Source organism: Giraffa tippelskirchi, chromosome 5, assembly GCF_054371585.1.
Source record: "Giraffa tippelskirchi isolate mGirTip1 chromosome 5, T2T-mGirTip1v1.2.pri, whole genome shotgun sequence".
NCBI classification, from domain to species: domain Eukaryota; kingdom Metazoa; phylum Chordata; class Mammalia; order Artiodactyla; family Giraffidae; genus Giraffa; species Giraffa tippelskirchi.
In genome coordinates this window covers 48182575-48204545 of record NC_137279.1, presented here as the reverse complement: position 1 = coordinate 48204545, position 21971 = coordinate 48182575, and the positions used below count along the sequence as shown (strand labels likewise).

Here is a 21971-nt window from a genome sequence, read left to right as displayed (position 1 = left end):
CCCTGGGAGATGTGCTCAGCTCACAGCATTCTCCACTTGTCTCCATGAATCATTACAATCCTCTTTTCTCCACGTTTGTGTCACACACAATAGCAGCTGCCTCAGTGTTTGTGCTGGTCTTCCCGAAACGCCATCAAGTAAGTTAGGGACGTGACGGAGAATACGTGCACTTGTGTGCCTTACCTTTCATCCTCCCCCTCCATATTTATGTCTCCTCCTCCTTGTCATCTTCTTTGCTGACTGCAGACCCAAGAGCTTCTTTTAAGAGGAGAGAGTATCTTGACATCTGGAGGGAAGAAAATGGTTGCACGTGTCGAGAGCTGTCCAGGGCAGCAGAATACCCATGTGGGGGACCCCAGGGCAGGGCCAGATTTCAAAGGAGTCTGACTCAAAGCCAGCTTCCTGCCCGGACCACTCAGGGTAGCTCCACCAGATTCAATGGTGCAGAAGTGGGGTCAGGAGCCAGGGGGATGCTAGGAAAGTGGAGGAGGAGGGCTGCAGAGAGATTTTATCAAAGATCCCAGGACACATGTGCCTGCATGAGACCAGATCCTTCAGGGCAAGAATCATCCAAAGTGGGGATGGGAAAGTGCTACAAAGAGGAGCTTATGATTAGAAGAAAAGAGAAAATGGAAAAGAGATGAAAGAAATAAATTACATACAGACTGTTGCTCTCCTGGTCTGATTCTTCATTAGATGCGAAGTAGTATTCTAGTGTCTGAGGGCAGCAACGATGCGGTGGCCAAGGGAAAGGAAAGCAGAGAATTAGAGTCAAGATGAGAACTAGGGGCCTTGATGCTCCTGGGATCACGTCACCTGCTCTCAGAATCCCTTCTGTCCTCATGTCCATGGTCCTCCCAAGGCATCGATTGTTTTGCCCCTGCAATGAAGGAGTGGGTCTCTGACCTCTCACATACTTTTGCAGCCTCAGATTCCCTACATGTGACCACAAATGAAGGCCTGTGTCATCCTGTTCCTCTTTCAGGCAGCCACTGTGTTCAGCATCTCTGTGCATGAGGTTGCCTTCCTCTCTCTCCATCCTCCTCCTCACTCCTTCCTTTCTTTATTTCTCTCTTAATTAGTGCTTCTTTCCTTTCTCCTGTCCCCCTCCATCAATCATATAGTTCTCCAGTACAGGCACATTGGAGGAATGTCCATGGGTATACTACCACCCTCTTCAATCAAACGATGGATCAACTAGGCAATCCATCCTTTCCATGGAGCAGCAGGCATGGGCCTGATACTGTGTTGGTTCCTGTGGGAGGGAAGCGCAACTAAGTCCACATAAGAAGCGACTGTCCTGTGTCTGGGGTGACTGTAGGCACCTGGGAGATACTTAATCCTCATGCCAACCCCATAGATCTCCTAGCCCCTTACAGAAGATGAAAGTAAAATCAGAGGAAAAGTAAGTAGTCCAAATTCCATGATTCAACACAGGTCCTACATGAATACACCGTACCTGCCCATGTTTGCCCTGAACCTTAGAGACGGAGGGAACAGACCAGGGCAGGCCTGAGGAAAGGTCACAAGATGAGCGTAACAGAGGCTGGGGCCTCTACAGAGGCACATCTGGTTGGAGCAGAGGGATCTAAGATCAGTAGTGCCCTCTGGCTTTGCTATCCTGAAGCTCTGTCCTGAGACCTGGACAGTCACAGGCGACAAAGGTTGGCAGTGTGTGAAGCAAGCCCAGTAGCCCCTGCACACAGTCCACCAGAATTCCTGCCTGCCAGGGAGGGTCTCTAGGGGCCACTGGGTATGGACATCCCAGAAATAGAAGTACATTCATGACACAAGCCTTGGGTGAGGTGAGGAGGCAGAGATGAGATCAAGGATACTGGAGCAAACGCAGTAACCCCAGAGGACAGATCCTTTAACTCCTCCACACTGGGGGTGCCCTTTATGTAAGGAACAAACGGTGAAGGCAGAACATGAATGTGATGCCATTAAAGTACAGAGGGAGAGACTTCTCGTCCACCTCCTCACACTCAGCAGAAGAACTTGGTGTCCAGGTTCAAGCGCCAATGAGAGTTTTGTGTCCCAGCAGATTATGTCCATCATAGACCAATAAAGAAAACAACACCAAAATCTCTCGTGCATAATACCCTCAGGGTGCTAATCAGAAACCAGGCTTTCACATTGGGCAGTAACAAAAGCAGGAAAAATCGTAGGTAAATACTTTTTGCATACCAAAGGCAGAAAAGATGATTGTAGACACACCACAGTCAAAGACCATGGACACATTTTCACTTACTCTTATAGGTTTAAAATACAAAGGGCTTCCCTGGTGGCTCAGTTGGTAAAGAATTTGCCTGCAATGCAGGAGACCTGGATTCAATCCCTGGGTTGGGAAGATTCCCTGGAGAAGGAAATGACAACCCACTCCAGTATTCTTGCCTGGAGAATTCCATGGACAGAGGAGCTTGGCAGTCTACAGACCATGGGCTCACAAAGAGTTGGACACAACTGAGTGACTAACACTTTCACTTTTCATTTAAAATACAAAAAAACAAAAACAACCCCACATCAAATCTGATTTCTACACATATTTCAACATTTCCCCCCATTTCACATCCATCCTCCTCCATCTCCAACCAAGCAGGTGTAGCCCAAATGTTCCCAGGACCCCTCTCCTATCGGACCCTACCTGAGTGTTGTTCCTACCTGTAGCATCTTCATCCTGGCTGCTGTATGTGCTCTCCAACATCTGGTCTGTAGAAACCCAAACATGAGTGATAAAGTTGTTAGAAAGTGTGACCAACCCATTTCTCCTACTTCACTTGAGGTTATTGTGGGTCTCAGAGCCTCACCCTGATTTTTCCCTCCAGGTTCTCAGGTCCTTTTTATGTTCCGTGGAGTCAGACCACTCAACAAGACATTGCTCACAGTTGAAAAGTTCATATAAGAGAAAGATTCTGAAGATGCACCTCTAAACTTCTCACTTCTACAGACCCATGATAGCTCTTTCCTCTAAATTTACAAACCTGAAATTCCAACTGTCTGAACAAACTTGAAATGGGCTTAGTGGGACTGAGCAATTGGATGAGTTTCATGTTTTATATTAATAGAGTGAGTTAATTATTGATTGAATTAAACAACTGTGAACAGGTACCTCTGGCTAATGGCTATCACGCTGTATAACACAGATCTGCAGTATCAAAGAAGAAGGAGCTATTATTGCTCTTCCTGTGATTGTTCCTACTGCAGAGTAGTGTGCTGGTCTGATCTGATCATTCATTTGTAAGTATTGCCTGAGCTCATGCATACAAGCCACAGATTCTCAAAGTGTAGAGGGAGAGAAGTTATTCTGGTCCAACAGCTGACACTCAGTAGGAGAACTTGGTGTCCAGGTACAAGTTCCTATGGGAGTTTTGTGTCCCAGCAGACGATGTGCCACATAGGCCAGTAATAAACACAAAACCACAATCTCTTATGCATAGTACCCTTTGGGTACTCATCAGACACCAGTCTTTCAAATTGGCAGTGACCAAGAGAAAGAGCAGACCTTATAGAAAAGATGGTTTTTGCACACAAAGGAAGATGTGCGTGTGTGCTAAGTCACTTCAGTCGTGTCCTAACTCCTTGTGACCCTATGGGTTGTAACTGGCCAGACACCTCTGTCCGTGGGAGTCTCCAGGCAAGAGTCCTGGATTGGATTGCCATTACTTCCTCCAGGGGATCTTCCTCATCCAGGGATCAAACCCTTGTCTCCTGCCTTGCCGGCGGATTCTTTACTGCTGAGCCATCAGGGAAGTCCACAAAGGAAGATAAGCAATTATAATCACAGCACAGACAAAGCTCGAGGCCACAATCCTTCTTGCTTTTAATATTAAAATATGAAATGGACATTTCTACATATATTTCCTGTTTTTCAATGTTGTCTACATCTTCCTCAACAGCAGGTGTAATCCAAGGGTTCCCAGGACCCCTTTCAAGTTGTCTCCTACCTGAATGTCATTCTCTGCCTGTATCGTATTCATTTTCACTGTCATATATGCTTTCCAAAATGCATTCTGAGAAACAAAAATACGAGTAGTAAAGTAGGGAAGTGTGACCCACCCATTTCTCCTGCTTAACTTGAGGTTATTCTGGATCACATAGAGAAACCCTGTGGTTTCCTCCAGGTTCTGAGACCTTCCCTGGGCTCTGTGAAGTTAGTAATCTTCAATAAGACATTGGTCACAGTTGTAAACCTTCAAAAATAGGGAGAAGCTGAAGAATAACCTTTCAACTTCTCACTTCCAGGAATCCATCTATAGTTCTTACCTCCAAGTTTACAAACCTGAAATTCCAGCATTAGAAATGTGACTAGTGTGACGAAGCAATTGGATGTTTTGTTTTGTTTCCCTTTAATAGATTGGGTTAGTTATTGATGGAATTAAATTAATTGTGAGCATGTACACCCACCTAGTGGCTGCCGTTGAATAGAGCAGCTCGAGAGATACAATGCCAAAGAATGCTCAAACGACTGCACAATTGCACTCATCTCACACACTAGCAAAGTAATGCTCAAAATTCTCCAAGCCAGGCTTCAACAGTATGTGAACCATGAACTTCCAGATGTTCAAGCTGGATTTAGAAAAGGCAGAGGAACCCAGAGATCAAATTGCTGACATCCGTTGGATCATTGAAAAAGCAAGAGAGTTCCAGAGAAACATTTATTGCTGCTTTATTGACTATGCCAAAGCCATTGACTGTGTGGATCACAATGAACTGTGGAAAATTCTGAAAGAGATGGGAATACCAGACCACCTGACCTGCCTCTTGAGAAATCTGTATGCAGGTCAAGAAGCAACAGTTAGAACTGGACATGGAACCGACTGGTTCCAAATAGGGAAAGGAGTATGTCAAGGCTGTATATTGTCACCCTGCTTATTTAACTTATATGCAGAGTACATCATGAGAAATGCTGGACTGGATGAAGCACAAGCTGTAATCAAGATTGCCGGGAGAAATATCAATAACCTCAGATATGCAGATGACACCACCCTTATGGCAGAAAGTGAAGAAGAACTAAAGAGCCTCTTGATGAAAGTGAAAGAGGAGAGTGAAAAAGTTGGCTCAAAACTCAACGTTCAGAAAACTAAGATCCTGGCATCCGGTCCCATCACTTCATGGCAAATAGATGGGGAAACAGTGAGAGACTTTATTTTTTTGGACTCCAAAATCACTGCAAATGGTGATTGCAGCCATGAAATTAAAAGACGCTTACTCTTTGGAAGGAAAGTTATGACCAACCTAGACAGCATATTAAAAAGCAGAGGCATTACTTTGCCAACAAAGGTCCATCTAGTCAAGGCTATGGTTTTTCCAGTCATCATGTATGGATGTGAGAGTTGGACGGTGAGGAAAGCTGAGCACCAAAGAATTGATGCTTTTGAACTATGGTGTTGGAGAAGACTCTTGAGAGTACTTTGGACAGTAAAGAGATCCAACCAGTCCATCCTAAAGGAAATCAGTTCTGAATATTCATTGGAAGGACTGATGTTGAAGCTGAAACTCCAATACTTTGGCCACCTGATGTGAAGAGCTGACTCATTTGAAAAGACCCTGATGCTGGGAAAGATTGAAGGCAGGAGGAGAAGGGGACAACAGAGGATGAGATGGTTGGATGGCATCACCGACTCAATGGACATGAGTTTGAGTAAACTCTGGGAGTTGGTGATGGACAGGGAGGCCTAGCGTGCTGTAGTCCATGAGGTCACAAAGAGTCAGACACAACTGAGCGACTGAAGTGAACTGAACTGAGGGAGATACACTGATGAGGAAGGGGCATCTGCCCCTCTCCTGTATTTTCCTTGTTGCAGAGTAGTTTGTTGGTCTGATCTGAGTATTCATTTATATTTCCTGCTTTCATCCACATGTGCCAGGAATTATGTGAGGCCTTTGTGTTGTTGTTTAGTCACTAAGTTGTGCTGACTCTTTTGCAACCCCATGGATTGTCCATGGGATTTTCCAGGCAAGAGTACTGGAGTGGGTTTCCATTTCCTTCTGCAGGGTATCTTCCTGACCCAGAGATCAAACTCACAGCTCCTGCCACATCTCCTGCATTGTAGGCAGGTTCTTTACTGCTGAGTCCTGGGGAAGCCCCATTTGACGCCTTGGGGGCACACTCAAACAGTAATGTCAACACCTAGGTCATAGATGAATTCCTAGCAGGGGGCATATAAGCTGAGGTGCTGGGGTTTACCTGATTCACCTGTGCTAGACATAATCCAAGAGGAGGGGCAGGGAGAAGATGGATACTTCCCTTGAATCATGAACCCATCCTTCTCACCCCAGCTCTGGAAGGGTCAGGAGGTCAAGGACAAAGGTCCTAAGATGGTAAACAACTTGTATACAGAAAACTTCAAAACATTGCTGAAAGAACTAAATAAGAGCCACTAACTGGAATGATAGTATCACCAATTCAATGGCCATGAATTTGAGCAAACTCCAGGAGATGGTGAAGGACAGGGAAGCCTGGTGCGCTGCAGCCCTTGGGATCGCAAAGAGTCGGACACAACTTAGCGACTGAACAGAAAACAAAGTTGGAATGAAATGCCATGTTCATACACTGGAAGCCAATATTGTTGAGATTTCCATACCACCCAAAGTGTTGTACAGATTCACTGCAACACCTAACAGAAATCCAACGGCACTTTATAGAAAGGGAAAATTTTTTCTTAAAATATGTAGGGAACCACAGAGAACCCCAAAGAGCCAAGGCAACCTTGATAGCAAGAACAAAGATGGAGGCGTCACACTTCCTGAATTCAAAACATATTGCAAAGTCACAGCAATCAAAAGAGTGGGGTAATGGCATCAAAACAGGCAGATAGACCCATGGACCAGAAGAAAAGCTTTCAAAGACATTCTTACATACTGAAACAATGACCTTCACCATCTAATACTGTACAATGGACAAAGAATAGTCTCTTCAGCAATCAGCAGAATAAAAAGACATCCTACAGCATGGGAGGAAATATTTGCAAATCTAATATTTGAGAAAGAAGCTAATATCCAAAATATATAACAAACTACTAGAACTCAATTGCATCATAAAGGGAAAATAATTCTGTTTTAAAATGGGCTACAAACTTGAATAAACATTCCTCCAAAGAAGATATATGAATAGCCAACATACATATGAAAAGGAGCTCAACATCACTCATCGTCCTGGAAATGCAAATCAAAACCACAGTGAGGTATCACCTCACACCCATTCAGATGTGGGTATGAGTAAAAAAAAAAATTTTTTAAGAAAATCAAATTGGTGAAGATGTGGATAATTGGAAATTTTGTACACTGTTGGAGGGAATATAAAATGATACAGCCATTATGGAAGACAGTATGAAGTTTCCTCAAAAAACTACAAACAGACCCTACCATATGATCCAGGAATCCCAATTCTGGTATATATCCAGAGGAAGAGAAATCAGCATCCAGAAGACAGATCTGCAATCTCAGGATCACTGCAGCACTACACACTATATACTATACACGATATCTGAGATAGAAATACAGCTCCAGGTCTGTAGACAGATGTACTGAGGAAGAAAATGTGGTGAATATATACAATGAGGTGCCATTCAGTCTTAATGGAAGATGGAGATCCTGTCATTTGCAGCATCATGAACAAACAAAGAGGACACTACTTGAAGTGAAATAAGCCACTCACAGAAGGACATATACTGTATGAGGCCATTGAAATGGGGTATCCGAAATAACACTCATAAGCAAATTGTAGAAGGATGGTTGCCAGCAGCAGGAGGAGCTGGAAATGGGAGTGTTAAAAATGTGCATATAGTTAAAAATAATGTACTGTACACATAACAACTTGATGTTAGATTTCATGTTATGTGTTTTAAATCACAATAAAAAATAAGGGAAAATAAAATGCAAAGAGAAGAAAGAGGGAGGAAGGAAGGAAAGAGGAAAATGGAAGGTGTCTAGCGTGTCACAAAGGCAGCTGGAGACAAGTTCTTCTCACAGGTTTTCAAGAAGATGCCTGTCCAGTGTTCACTCCAACAAGACAGCCCTGTGCTTTCTCATCCCCAATCAAGAAGGATCCCAAACAGCATCCTACGTGAGGGCCTGACTGGGCTCAGGTGCTATACCCCGATTCCTGATCTTGAAACCAAGCACCTGATCACCACGGGGTCTGGGTGCATTCCGCTGTCTTCCTTCTGCTCCTCTAAAGTGTTTCCTCTTCAAGTCATGCCCAAGGATCTTGGTGCTGTTTCCACACACAAGACCACTAGTCTCATCTTTGAGTTCTTATTTACAAAGCTAAGATATGGAAGCAATGCAAGTGCCCATCAACAGATTCACAGCACATGAATTCATATATAGTCACTCCCACAGCCGTGTACACAGACTGACATCACCTAACCATCATACAGCGTCTTCCTGGGATGCTGGTTCTTGGCCTCAGTTCTTTACCTGGAAAATCACATTCCATCCCCAGGCCCTGTATTCCCAGTCCCAGCAGGAAACTGGAATCAGATGGCTCTCCACAGGAAAACCAGCAAGAAAGCCCCATCTTTCACACCTTCTAAACTTTTTTCCCCGAGTGATTTGAGGATACATACCGTTTTCACTTTCTACTGAGACCACCTGCAATTACAGAAGAGAAAACACTATGAGGATCAGATCACGCTGTGGCCCGTTTGCACAGGTTTTTGTTCATTTGGTGACAGTGGAAAACCAGGTGGGAAAGACTGGCAAAGTCAAAGGAACCCAGCAAGAACACAGCAAACCTCCTCAGGCCAAAAGACATGAACTTTTCCTGGAGGATGTGTCTCCCAAGTTCATTTTTCTTGGCTGTGACAAGACTGTTTTCCTAGGAGGAAAAATTGCTGCAAGAATAAGAACTCACTAGTGTACAGTGTGCAGCTGATGTTGTCAATTTGTTAATTCCTCTTGGAATCCAGTATCATGAGTTGGTAATAGACTCCCACTCCGTATTCTCCCACCCAAGGAAATTGTATGCATCATCCAGGATGCACATGCTCAGTTTTCCGTATCTTAATTCCATGGAAAGAGATATAGATTAACCTTTCTATCTCAGGGTAAGAAAAGTAAGCTTACCTTAGAGATAAGTGAAGCTTCTTCCTCTGCCCTGTCCTTCAACGAATCCTCCCGGGGAGCTAAGAGGACACAGAGTAAATGTGAGCACTTTAGTTGTGTTCATCAGAAGCTACTCAAGTAGTTTGGCTTGATGTGGACAAGGGCTGGGATTGTGTGGACATGCGTGCGTGTGTGAATGCTCAGTCACTTCAGTTCAGTTCAGTCACTCAGTCGTGTCCGACTCTTTGCGACCCCATGAATCGCAGCACGCCAGGCCTCTCTGTCCATCATCAACTCCCGGAGTCTACCCAAACCCATGTCCATCGAGTCGGTGATGCCATCCAACCATCTCATCCTCTGTCGTCCCCTTCTCCTCCTGCCCCCAATCCTACCCAGCATTAGGGTCTTTTCCAATGAGTCAACTCTTCGCATGAGGTAGCCAAAGTATTGGAGTTTCAGCTTCAACATCAGTCCTTCCAATGAACACCCAGGATTGATCTCCTTTAGGATGGATTGATTGGATCTCCTTGCAGTCCAAGGGACTCTCAAGAGTCTTCTCCAACACCACAGTTCAAAAGCGCAGTCACTTCAGTCACATCCAACTCTTTGTGACCCTATGGACTGTAGCCTACCAGGCTCCTCTGTACATGGGATTCTCCAGGCAAGAAAACTGGAGTGGGTTGCCATATCCTCCTCCAGAGGATCTTTCCAACCCAGGGATCGAACCTGCGTCTTCTGTGGCTTCTGCGTTGCAGGCAGATTTTTTTCTGTTGAGCAACCAGGGAAGCCCTGATTTTGCTCATGAGGGTGGTTATATGTTTAGATTAGGCTGCCTTTGGGGAATTTGGATGATGAAGACAAAAGAGTAAAAAAATGAAAACAGAGCCACTGACTTTCCATCTCTGGAGAACCTAATCACGTGAAATAGTCTGTAAAAGAGTAAACACTAAAATGCATGCTCTGTTTCACTGACAGAATCCCATGACTCCTGCTGTCTGCTTCGCAGCTGAACTAAATGCTACTGTCTCCTTGTCTTCTTCCAAGATCACGTCTTCCTCCTGGATTCACAGTTGCTGCTACTGTACTTATAACCACATCTAGAAGATTTCGTACTTGATTAAAAGCAAACATCACTGGGGAACCGAATTCCATGTGAGGCAAATCATGCTATTATATTTATTCACTTTAGCTTATCATAAGGAAAATAAAAAGCAACACCCAGTTGTGGATGTGACTGGTAATAGAAGCAAGGTCCAATGCTGTAAAGAGCAATATTGCATAGGAACCTGGAATGTTAGGTCCATGAATCAAGGTGAATTGGAAGTGGTCAAACAGGAGATGGCAAGAGTGAACGTCGACATTCTAGGAATTGGTGAACTAAAATGGACTGGAATGGGTGAATTTAACTCAGATCACCATTATATCTACTGCTGTGGGCAGGAATCCTTTAGAAGAAATGGAGTGGCCATCATAGTCAACAAGAGTCCGAAATGCAGAACTTGGATGCAATCTCAAAAACGACAGAATGATCTCTGTTCATTCCCAAGGCAAACCATTCAATATCACAGTAATCCAAGTCTATGCCCTGACCAGTAACACTGAAGAAGCTGAAGTGGAATGGTTCTAAGAAGACCTACAAGACCTTTTAGAACTAACACCCAAAAAAGATGTCCTTTTCATTATAGGGGACTGGAATGCAAAAGTAGGAAGTCAAGAAACACCTGGAGTAACAGGCAAATTTGGCCTTGCCAGAATGAAGCAGGGCAAATGCTAATAGGTTTTGCCAAGAGAACGCACTGGTCATAGCAAACACCCTCTTCCAACAACACAAGAGGATACTCTACACATGGACATCACCAGATGGCCAACACTAAAATCAGCTTGATTATATTCTTTGCAGCCAAAGATGGAGAAGCTCTATACAGTCAGCAAAAACAAGACCAGGAGCAGACTGTGGCTCATATCATGAACTCCTTATTGCCAAATTCAGACTGAAATTGAAGAAAGTGGAGAAAACCACTAGACCATTCAAGTATGACCTAAATCAAATCCCTTTTGACTATACAGTGGAAGTGAGAAATAGATTTAAGGGACTAGATCTGATGGACAGAGTGCCTGATGAACTATGAACGGAGGTTCGTGACATTGTACAGGAGACAATGACATTGTACACTGACCTGCCTCTTGAGAAACCTGTATGCAGGTCAGGAAGCAACAGTTAGAACTGGACATGGAACAACAGACTGGTTCCAAATAGGGAAAGGAGTACATCAAGGCTGTATATTGTCACTCTGCTTATTTAACTTACATGCAGAGTACATCATGAGAAACGCTGGGATGGATGAAGCACAAGCTGGAATCAAGATTGCTGGGAGAAACATCAGTAACCTCAGATATGCGGATGACACCACCCTTTCTGCAGGAACCAAAGAAGAACTAAAGAGCCTCTCGATGAAAGTGAAAGAGGAGAGTGAAAAAGTTGGCTTAAAGCTCAATATTCAGAAAACTAAGATCATAGCATCTGGTCCCATCACTTCATGGGAAATAGATGGGGAAACAGTGGAAACAGTGGCTGACTTTATTTTTGAGGGCTCCAAAATCACGGCAGATGGTGATTGCAGCCATGAAATTAAAAGATGCTTACTCCTTGGAAGGAAAGTTATGACCAACCTAGACAGCATATTAAAAAGCAGAGACATTACTTTGCCAACATAGGTCCGTCTAGTCAAAGCTATGGTTTTTCCAGTGGTCATGTATGGATGAGAGTTGGACTATAAAGAAAGCTGAGCGCCGAAGAATTGATGCTTTTGAACTGTGGTGTTGGAGAAGATTCGAGAGTCCCTTGGACTGCAAGGAGATCCAACCAGTCCATCCTAAAGGAGATCAGTCCTGGGTGTTCATTGGAAGGACTGATGTTGAAGCTGAAACTCCAATACTTTGGCCACCTGATGTGAAGAGCTGACTCATTTGAAAAGACCCTGATGCTGGGAAAGATTGAGGGCAGGAGGAGAAGGGGACAACAGAGGATGAGATGGTTGGATGACGTCACCGACTCAAAGGACATGAGTTTGGGTGGACTCTGGGAGTTGGTGATGGACAGGGAGGCCTGGCATGCTGTAGTTCATGGGGTCCCAAAGAGTCAGACACGACTGAGCGACTGAACTGAACTGAACTGAAGGAAAATCAAATGTAAATGTTAGAAAATACTAAGATCCTACTGCTGAAAAATGGACACTATCAATCATGTGCCATTTTCTTCCCCGTCTTCTTTTTGTAAACAATGTGTGCATGTCCACTGAGTCGGTTGCCACTGACTCCCATAAGCCATCCACTCCCATAAGCCATCCAACCAGAGGAACAGTTCTTTACAGAGAGGAAGACTGGAGTGAATGCTGATGTCTCTAACCCAGCTGTGCATGAGGTTTGTAAAAAGGCTGATGGGCACCAGCGCTAACAATCAAATTCATTTAGACTTCTTTGCCACTGTGCCATCGGTGAGTGTTTATAGGATTCTAGCATTTCTAAGGCTTGTGGTAGTATTATCCAACACAATAAATACCTCCCTCATTCTTGCTGGCTTTGGTCAAATGCTAAACAATGACCCCAGCACTGACAGATGTTGGCCTGCATTGTCTTACGTGGAACCTCACACCTCTCAGAATCTGTGAGCTGAGCAGTTTGCTGGCTTTCTGGGTGTGTTTCATACTTGTGACTCTGCCCAAGTTGGCTGTTGAATCCACCTACAGCTACCCTGGGTTCTGTGAGCCACCTTTGAGTGATGGGCAGTGTCTGGGACCTCTGGAGAGTCTAGTGCTGCCAGGCATGTACACGGAGCAGAGACTCCCTTGACTCAGGACTGATGATCCTGTGGCTGAACGATAAGTACAGGTCAGTGGTCCAGAGCGTCACACTGGGACCCTTATCTGGGTTCACACTCTGGCTTTTCCGTTTAGGAAGTCAAGAGCTTGGGCCATTTATCTCTGTCCCATCTTTGAGGAGAGAGAATATTATCCAAACCTCTGGGAACAGCTGTGGTGAAGGAAAATTGAGGGTTTTTTTTTGTTTTTTTAACAGAAAGTTGACAAGAGTGTTCTGTGTAAGTGGGAAATAGCTCTTGGGGAGTCAACACACTTATGCACACAGATTGACAATCACACCGATAACCTCACATGTGGACAGCCTGTTAGTCCTCCTACACACAAGCCTACATCATCTAAATGAGCTCCTGGCTTCCAGGGACTATAACAAGTTCAACGCTCTTTTGAGGGAAATTCGTTTCTTTCACTAAATCCTTCACCCTCTTTCCTAGTGGGAACCCAGAATCAGGGTGTTTCTCCAACCAAAGCGGGCAAGACAGCCTCACCTTCTTCATCACTTAGCTTTTTCCTCTGAAGAGGAGTGGTTTCAGAATATGTACAGTTTTCACTGGCTTTTGGATCCTCCTGGGAAGAGAGGGGAGATGGCAGCATCCTATGAACAGTGGGTACAGTTAGTTCTTTGGGTGACTTTAGGAAACCGGATTGGAAACAGGTTGTCAAGTTTATGGTCCCAATGAAAACAGTGAAGACACCTGCAGAAAACTCTTCAACTATTCATAGAAGAACTTCCCAAGTCCATGTTGACCGGCAGATAGAAAATTCTTTTTCCAGTGGGAAAATATTCTGTTTGGGGAAAAAGCTCACTATCTTCCGGTTTGTAAATGATGCTGTCATTTTTGAAATGTCCTTTCAACCATGTATTTGTTGGTAATAGATTTCCACTCAACATTCCTCTGATCAAGGAAATTGTAAGTATCATCTATATTGGACATTGTCAGATGTCTGAATTTGATTGGGAAAAAAAAGAGATTAACCAACATTTTCATCTCAGGTAAAGAAAGGGGAGCTTACCTTGGGAGTAAGTGGGATCTCTTCTTGTTCTGTCATCAGGCAGGTCCTCCAACAGGTCTGCAGGGGGAGCTAAGAGAACACAGAACATGTTGGTGATGGTGCTCAGGAACTAGAGAGTTCACTGCTGTGGATGTGGGATAGGTGTGTGTGGATGTGGGTGGTTAATAAATAAAGACTGAACTGTGTGGTTTGGCATCATGTTGGTGGACTGAAGGAAGGCAAAGGTGAGAAGAAAGGAAAAAATGAAAAAAAAAGAAGCCTTTGGTTTTCTAGCTATGGGTATCATGCTCAATATGAAATAGTCTGAAACAGTAAACAGGGACCCCTCTTGACCCAGGACCGATGATCCTGTGGCTGAGTGATAAGTACATATCATTGATCCAGAGCATCCACATTGGAACCTTTGCCTGGGTTCCCATTTTGATTTTTCCCTTTAAGAGGTCAAGAGCTTGGGCCATTTATCTTCTGCCCCAACTCCATCCGAGCAGAGAGAATATTATCCACATTTCCATGAACAGCTGTGGTGAGGGAAGAATGAGTGAATGTACAGGCAGTGAGCAGTGGTGATGAGATTTTTTTTTTTTAACAGAAGGTTGAGAGGTGTGTCGTGCTGTGTGAATGGGAAATAGCTCCTGAGGAAACAGGCACTCTCCCACACACGGATTCACAATCACACCAACAGGCTCACACAGAGGCACTCAATTTTCTTAGACACAAACGCACACCTGATAACCATTCTCGTATTTTCCAGGGACTGTGCAACATGGGGATGCATGCGTGCTCAGTTGTATCTGACTCTTTGCAACCCCATGCACTGTAGCCCGCCAGGCTCTTCTGTCCATGGGACTCCCCAGGCAAGAATATGGGAGTGGGTTGCCATTCCCAGTGGGAAATCAATTTCATTTGCTGCATCCCCACCCCTCATTCCCTGTAGCAACCCAGAATGGGGTGAGTGTCTCTCCAACTCCAGCAGACAGGAAAGTCCCACCTTCGTCAGCATCAGCTAGATTTCTCATCAGCAGAGGAGTGGTTCCAACACGTGTACCGTTTTCATCGTTTGTCCCATCCACCTGCAATCAGAGAAAAGAAAACACTATGAAGGTCACAGCATCCTCTGCACTGTGGGCTCAAGTCTGCCCTCTATTGGTGACCTTAGGAAACCATCTGTAAAAACCATAGTTGGGTCAGTTTCCTCAAAAGAAAACTGTGAAGACACTTTTGGAAAAGGCTTGAGCTTTTCATGGAAGATCTTCCAAGTAAGCCCATGTTGACCAGAAAAAAAAAAATCATTATCGAGAAGGAATATTTTCGGGCTTCCCTGGTGTCTCAGTGGTAAAAAATCTGCCTGCCAATGCAGAAAACATGAGTTCAATCCCTGATGGAGGAATATCCCACATGCTGCAGAGCAGCTGGGGCCAGACACCACAACTATTGAGCCTGTGCTCTGGAGCCTGGGAGCTGCAACTACTGAAGCCAGCGAGCCCTAGAGTCTGTGCTCTGCAGCAAAAGAAGCCACCGCAATGAGAAGCCCACACACTGCAACTAGAGAAAAGCCCGCACAGCAGTGAAGACCCAGCATAGCTAAAAATAAATAAATAAATAAAAATTATATTTTAAAAAAGAAGGAATATTTTTCTGCAGAAGAAAATGCTCACTCTGCTCAATTTGTAACTGATCCTGCCGATCTTTCAAATGTTCTTTGAATCAGTTATTTGTTGATAACAAACTTTTACCCAGCATTTCCCCAAACAAGGGGTTTGTATATGTCATCTATAACGTACAGTGTCACATTTTCATGTCTGAATTAGTTAAAAAGAAACAAAGCAAATTTTTATCTCAGATAAAGAAAGGCGAACTTACCTTGGGGGTAGGCGGGGCCTTCTCCTCTGCCCTGTCACTGGGCACGTCCTCCAACAGGGCCTCAGTGGGAGCTAAGAGGACATAGAGTAAGAGTCAGGATGTCGGTGGTGCTGCTTAGGAATTACTCAGCAAGCCTGATCTGACTGGACGTGGGGTGGTTGTGTGTGAATGTGGGAAGTTGAAAGGTATGGACTGAGCTGCTATTGGGCCTCGTCCTAGGTGGACTGAAGGAAGGCTAAGTGGTGGCTCAGATGGTAAAGAATCTGCCTGCAAGGCAACAGACCTTGGTTCAATTCCTGTGGCAGGAAGATCCCTGGGAGAAGGAAATGGCAACCCACGCTAGTATTCTTGCCTGGGAAATCACATGAACAGGGGAACCTGGTGGGCTACAGTCCATGGGGTCGCAAAGAGTCGGACACAACTGAGTGACTAACACTTTCATACTTTCACAGAGGAGAGGAACTTGGAAAAAATGAGCAACTGAGCCTTCAGCTTTCAAGTTCATGGGAACGTATTCAATTGAATAGAGTCAGCCTCAAAAAGGGTACACTAAAATGCAGGCTGTTTCAGTGTGAGTGTCTCATGGCTCCTCCTGCCCACTTTAAAGTTCAGCCAAATTTCCATTTTTCCTGAAATATTACAGGATAGTTTCAGCTTCCATACATTCACACATGCTGCTACTATGTTCCTCATCTATTGATTGGATTTTTTTTACTTCTTTTATATATGTATATATATATTTGAAATATACATAATATTTATCCTTGTAATAATTTGTAGGTAGTTCAGTGATATTATATTCACAATGCAATGTACCCTTCACTACTGTCTGCACATAATCTTTTTCATCATATCTTACATAACCTGTGCTGCTTCCACTTTTTAGTAATCACTGCTTTCTGTCTTTGATTGTCTGGCTATTCTGTTTACCTCATATATATGGAATAATACTTTGTTTTTCTGTGCCTGCTTGATGTCATGATCGATATATATATATATTGTCTATCCATGTTTGAATATGTAACATATTTCAACATTTACTTCCTCTTTCTGGCTGAATATTATTTAACTGTGAGTATATATTACATTTTATTTATCCATTGATCACAATGAAATTTGGGGTAGGTTCCATCTTTTGATGCTTCTGTGAACAGTAGTGTACAGATTTCTGTATAGTGACACCTGACATTATATATTTGTCAGAACTCACCCAGTGTCACAGCACAATGAGTGAATTTTAATGTAAACTGGGACTTTTAATTAATTAATAATGTACCAGCATTTTTTGCTAATTTTAACAAATGTACTACAGTAATGAGGGACTGGATATGGAACTTTCTGTATTATCTGTTCAACTTTTATTTTAATATGATTTGGTGCTAAATAATATCTAATAATATTTAAAAATCTGGAAATGTGGCTTCAGGGATAGATCTATTTCAGCTAATATTCAAAAATCAGCTAAGGTCTAAACATGACTGAGGCCATCTTAACTATTAAGCATAAACTGAATTTTGAGTTTTAAATTCATCATCACTTTTATAGTTCTAAAACTACCAACTGAGTCAGTCACTTTGAAGTTTCAAATAATCTAAAAGAAGAATATGGCTTAGAATTTTTATGGTTCTTTCTTAAATATGGAACACTGAATAAATAAGAATAATCGCTCTTGAATGAACTTAGAGTCACTTTTCACAGTACCTTCTTCTGAGTCATTGATAGGGTGCACCCTGTTGTGTGGCCAGAAGTGGATTATTCTGGCCCAGCTAGTGGTTGATTTTCTTGACTTCAGATGAATGTTTCTTCTTTCATCCCTGAAGCAAGATCCTGGAAAATGAATTACAGCAGACAGAACTACTACCTTGATTTCAGAAGATGACAATGAAATTGCTAATAATTGGCTCACAGGCCAGTCTTTGATCCCTTATCAACGGACAGCCCAGCAGAGCATCCAGAGTCAAAGTTGAACTTAGGAAGATCTTGCCTTTTAGGTTTGTGGGCAAACACCTTTGTGTAACAGAGACATTCTAGATATACAGCAAAGTACAGTGACCATGTCTGGTGGCCTGATTTCAAATCCCCTTTATTAGAAGTACATATCTGAGAAAGTGATGTAGATTTCTCTGTACCCCAATTCCCTGTTCTGAGATGTAGAAATGTTAATATGACCCACATATTCATATTGTGTAAAGTGGACAAAAATGATTCATTACAGGTAAAGCCTTAAGAAAAATAAAGGACTGCTGCTTCATGATTGTTTTATGAATATTCACTTATTGAATGCCTGCAAGAATAAGCTAGGCATGTGCTAGTGGTTGAATCCAGAGAGGTGATTTGGATGGTGCCAGAGTAAGGGAGGAGGGAAGCTTTCTCTCCAGCCTATGCACAGGAAGGATGCTTTATAGCTCACAAAGAACATCTATTACTGTCTCCTCTGATTCCCACATCAGTCCAATTTCAGGTGAAAGCCATAAAAAGCAGGTGCTGTAATCCATGTTTTCAGTGGTAGACACTGAAATTTAGAGAAACTTTCCAAGAGTCACAACTATGATGAGTGATGGATCTGGGACAGGAATGTACTTGCTTGCTGATGACAGAGTTCCCTGAACACCTGAGAACCACCCAAGACTGAGATAATGTGCTGCACCTTTGAATCCAGAGCTCCCCTCCCTTTATACTCTCAAATCCTCCTGCCCCAGGTTTACGGGGGGGTGAGACTTAAAGCCCCAAGGAGATGTCTGAGCCAAGATGACAGTCTGCATCCTCTTCCAGCATGTTGCCTCCGTGTTTCAACCCCTGATCCATATTCAGGAGTTTCCTCCAAATAAATCCCCTCTAAAGGACCAACATCAGTGATTCTCAATGGACATGAGTTTGAGCAAACTCTGGGAGATGGTGAAGGACAGGGAAGCCTGGCGTGCTTCAGTCCATGGGGTCGCAAAGAGTTGGACTCGACTTAGTGACTGAACAACAACAAAGGACCAGAGGAAGTTCAGCTGTGGCCATCCTCCCCAGCATCTTCACATTGTCACTGTCTCACACGACACCTTCACAATGACCAGGTGACCACCTCAAGTGACCAGTGAGTGGTCTATTTGGTCTGAAGGACTCTCGAGATGGCTTCTGAACATCAAAGGGCTTCAGATCAGCCATCAGATGGCTTCACAATGGCCTAAGCCAAATGCCCCACTCTGCCAAGAATTATCTTCCCTTCAGCTGAGCAAACCTGTGTGAGCAGTTAATGTGAACCCACTAGGGAGGTGGCCATCTGGGCTGGTGCTTTGGTAGTTTAGGAAATCTAGTCTGTGATGCTGAATGTCTCACTGACTTTTGATCTAGGTACATGTTGAGCAGACTGGACCAAGGCCTGTTTGAGAATGGGCAGGAGATCAAGTCTTTCTTCACCAAAATCCAGTCTCTATAAACATCTCCTCCATCTATAGACTCTATAGTGGCAGGAACAGAGTACCATATTCCCTTAGAGAGTCCCCTCCATGTCCTCAGCCTGAACACCCCACCCCACATCAAATGCTCCCTCCTTCAGTTGCCAAATATTCATTCCTTAATTTGATGGCACTGTCCCTTCTCACCACACTCCCAGGCAACACCCAAGGAGTCTATGATCCTGTCCTCATCAAACCATGGATATCCTGCCTGGAAATCCCAGTTGCTTTCCATTCTAAAAATTTCTACATTTCAACTGCCATTATTTGGTTTCAGATTTTGACATCTACATTCAGAAGAGCAGAGCTGTTCCCCTTTCCTGGGATGTCTATTGCAAGGGTGGCATCGAGATTCTCCTGCTTCAATGAGAGTTGTGTGATACAGTTCCTGTGTCTCTGCTCCAGAAGAGTGTGTAAAAAATTGATGAATTAAGACATAGAATTTTTTCTTGACAGCAGAATTAAAAAGTACCTTAAGTAATACAACAAAGTTAAATAATAGATTTATATCAATAAGTCTATATGTGCTGCTGCTGCCGCCAAGTCGCTTCAGTCGTGTCCGACTCTGTGCGACCCCATAGACGGCAGTCCACCAGGCTCCCCCGTCCCTGGGATTCTCCAGGCAAGAACAATGGAGTGGGTTGCCATTTCCTTCTCCAGTGCATGAAAGTGAAAAGTGAAAGTGAAGTCTCTCAGTCCTGTCCGACTCTTAGCGACCCCATGGACCTCAGCCTACCAGGCTCCTCTGTCCATGGGATTCTCCAGGCAAGAGTACTGGAGTGGGTTGCCATTGCCTTCTCCAGTCTATATGTAGAGTGGTGGAAATAAAAAAAAAAAGGTGAGGAGAATATTTTCACTCAAAATTAATCTCCCATTTGAAGGAACAGCCTTTAGAGGATCAATATAATCTACCTAAAAATAACAATTCGGATTTCCCATTTCCAAGAGTCACAACAATGAATGGATCTAGGACAGGAATGTTCTTGGTTCCTTGAGGACAGAGATCCCTGAACCCCTGATATCCATCCAGAGCTGAAATCATGACCTAGACCATTGAATCAAGAGTTCCCCTCACTCTCTCCCTCAAATCCTCCTTCTGGTGAGTGTTGATACCCTAGGGAGATGTCTGAGCCAAGATAATCATCCAGAATCTCATCCAGCATTTTCATCCATCTTTCAATCCCTGATCAATGATACAGGAGTTTCCTTCAGACAAAGCCCCTCCGAAGAACCAGGGGAAGGACAGCTGTGGCTATCCTCCCCGGCATTTACACACTGTCAGCTGTCTCTCAGGACACCTTCACAATGACCAGGTGACTACCTCAAGTCACCAGTGGTCCATTTGGCTCTCAAGATGGCTCAGAGTTCAGAACAGTCTAAACCAAATGCCATATGATGGCTCTGCCAAGAATTAGCTTCCTTTAGCTGACCAACCCTGGATGAGCTGTTAATGTGAACTCACTGGGGAGGTGGCTATCTGGGCTGGTGCTTTGGTGGTTTAGGAAATCTAGTCTGTGATGCTGAATGTCTCTCTGACTATAGATCTAGGTATATGTTTGGGCAGCCTGGACCAAGGCCTGTCTGAGAATGGGCAGGGGCTCAAGACTTTCTTCACCAAAATCCAGTTTCTATAAACTCCTCATCCTTCTATAGACCCTGTAGTAACAGGGACAGAGTCCCATATTCCCTTTGAGCATCCCCTCCATATCCTCAGCCTGAACACCTCATCCCAGGACTCTCTTTGAGGACTGCAGACAGACACTCCTTCCCTGAACCAGTTGCCAAATGTTCATTCCTTAATTCAATGGCACTGTCCCTTCTCACCACACTCCCAGGTAACACCCAAGCAGCCTGTGATCTTGTCCTTATCAACCCATGGAAATCCTGCCTGGAAAGTCCAGTTGCTTTCCTTTTTACATTTCTCCTGCTAATATTTGGTTTCAGATTTTGACATCTACATTCAGAAGAGTTGAGCTGTAATTCCCCTTTTCTGTCTATTGCAGGGGTAGCATCAAGATTCTCCTGCTTCGATGAGAGCTGTGTGATGTTTCTTGTGTTTGTGCTCTGCAAGAGTGTGTACAAAACTGGCATTAGGAATGGGATATTTTTCTAAATTTAGGAAAATATTTGAGACAGCCAGCTTGACAGCAGAATTTTAAAAATACCTTAAGTAATACAACAAAGCTATATAATAGACTTACAAGTCTATAGAAAAAATTACAGTGGCAGAAATTGGAAAAAAAGGCGAGAAAAAATATATTTTCACTCAAAGTTAATCATCCATTTGAAGAAATAACCTGCCTTTAGAGTATCAATATGAACATACCTGCAAAATGACAATTCAGATTTCCCATTTTCAAACACTCGAGGTGTGAGGGTGACAGCTTCTCATCTGTCACCAAATTTGAACCTCTCAGCTCACAGAGTGACAGTTGGAATGGAAGGTAGGATGTGCATCATCACATTACCATGGAAACCAGTCATCATCGAACTTTCAGAGTGAAGGCAGCCCTGCTCTGTGCAGACTGTTGTGTGTTTTCATGGACAAGTGTGGCATTTCAGGGTCAACATTTTACTTCAAAAATTGAGTCCCAGGACCACACATTATTACTCTCTGATTAAGAAACAAGTTATATGAGAGAAAAAGACCTCCCCAAATAGAATTGCTATTGAAATTTTCAGAGTGAAGAGGAAAAAACTATGTTGAGAATAAAAAGAAGTTTCATTCTTA

The 21971-nt window shown here is 43.6% G+C and overlaps 1 protein-coding gene across 1 annotated transcript; it reads right to left on the bottom strand.

Annotated features, from left to right (window-relative positions):
* Window positions 1-730: 730 nt before the first annotated feature.
* Window positions 731-21662, bottom strand: LOC145505134 (uncharacterized). The gene is made up of 9 exons (XM_081486907.1): window positions 21567-21662; window positions 17499-17624; window positions 15798-15868; window positions 14926-15007; window positions 13938-14006; window positions 9070-9128; window positions 8571-8595; window positions 2662-2709; window positions 731-880 (listed from the first exon to the last, which is right to left on the bottom strand). Exons 1-9 carry the CDS (start codon window positions 21592-21594, stop codon window positions 813-815), a joined length of 576 nt encoding a protein of 191 aa, XP_081343033.1. The 5' UTR covers window positions 21595-21662; the 3' UTR covers window positions 731-812.
* Window positions 21663-21971: the final 309 nt, after the last annotated feature.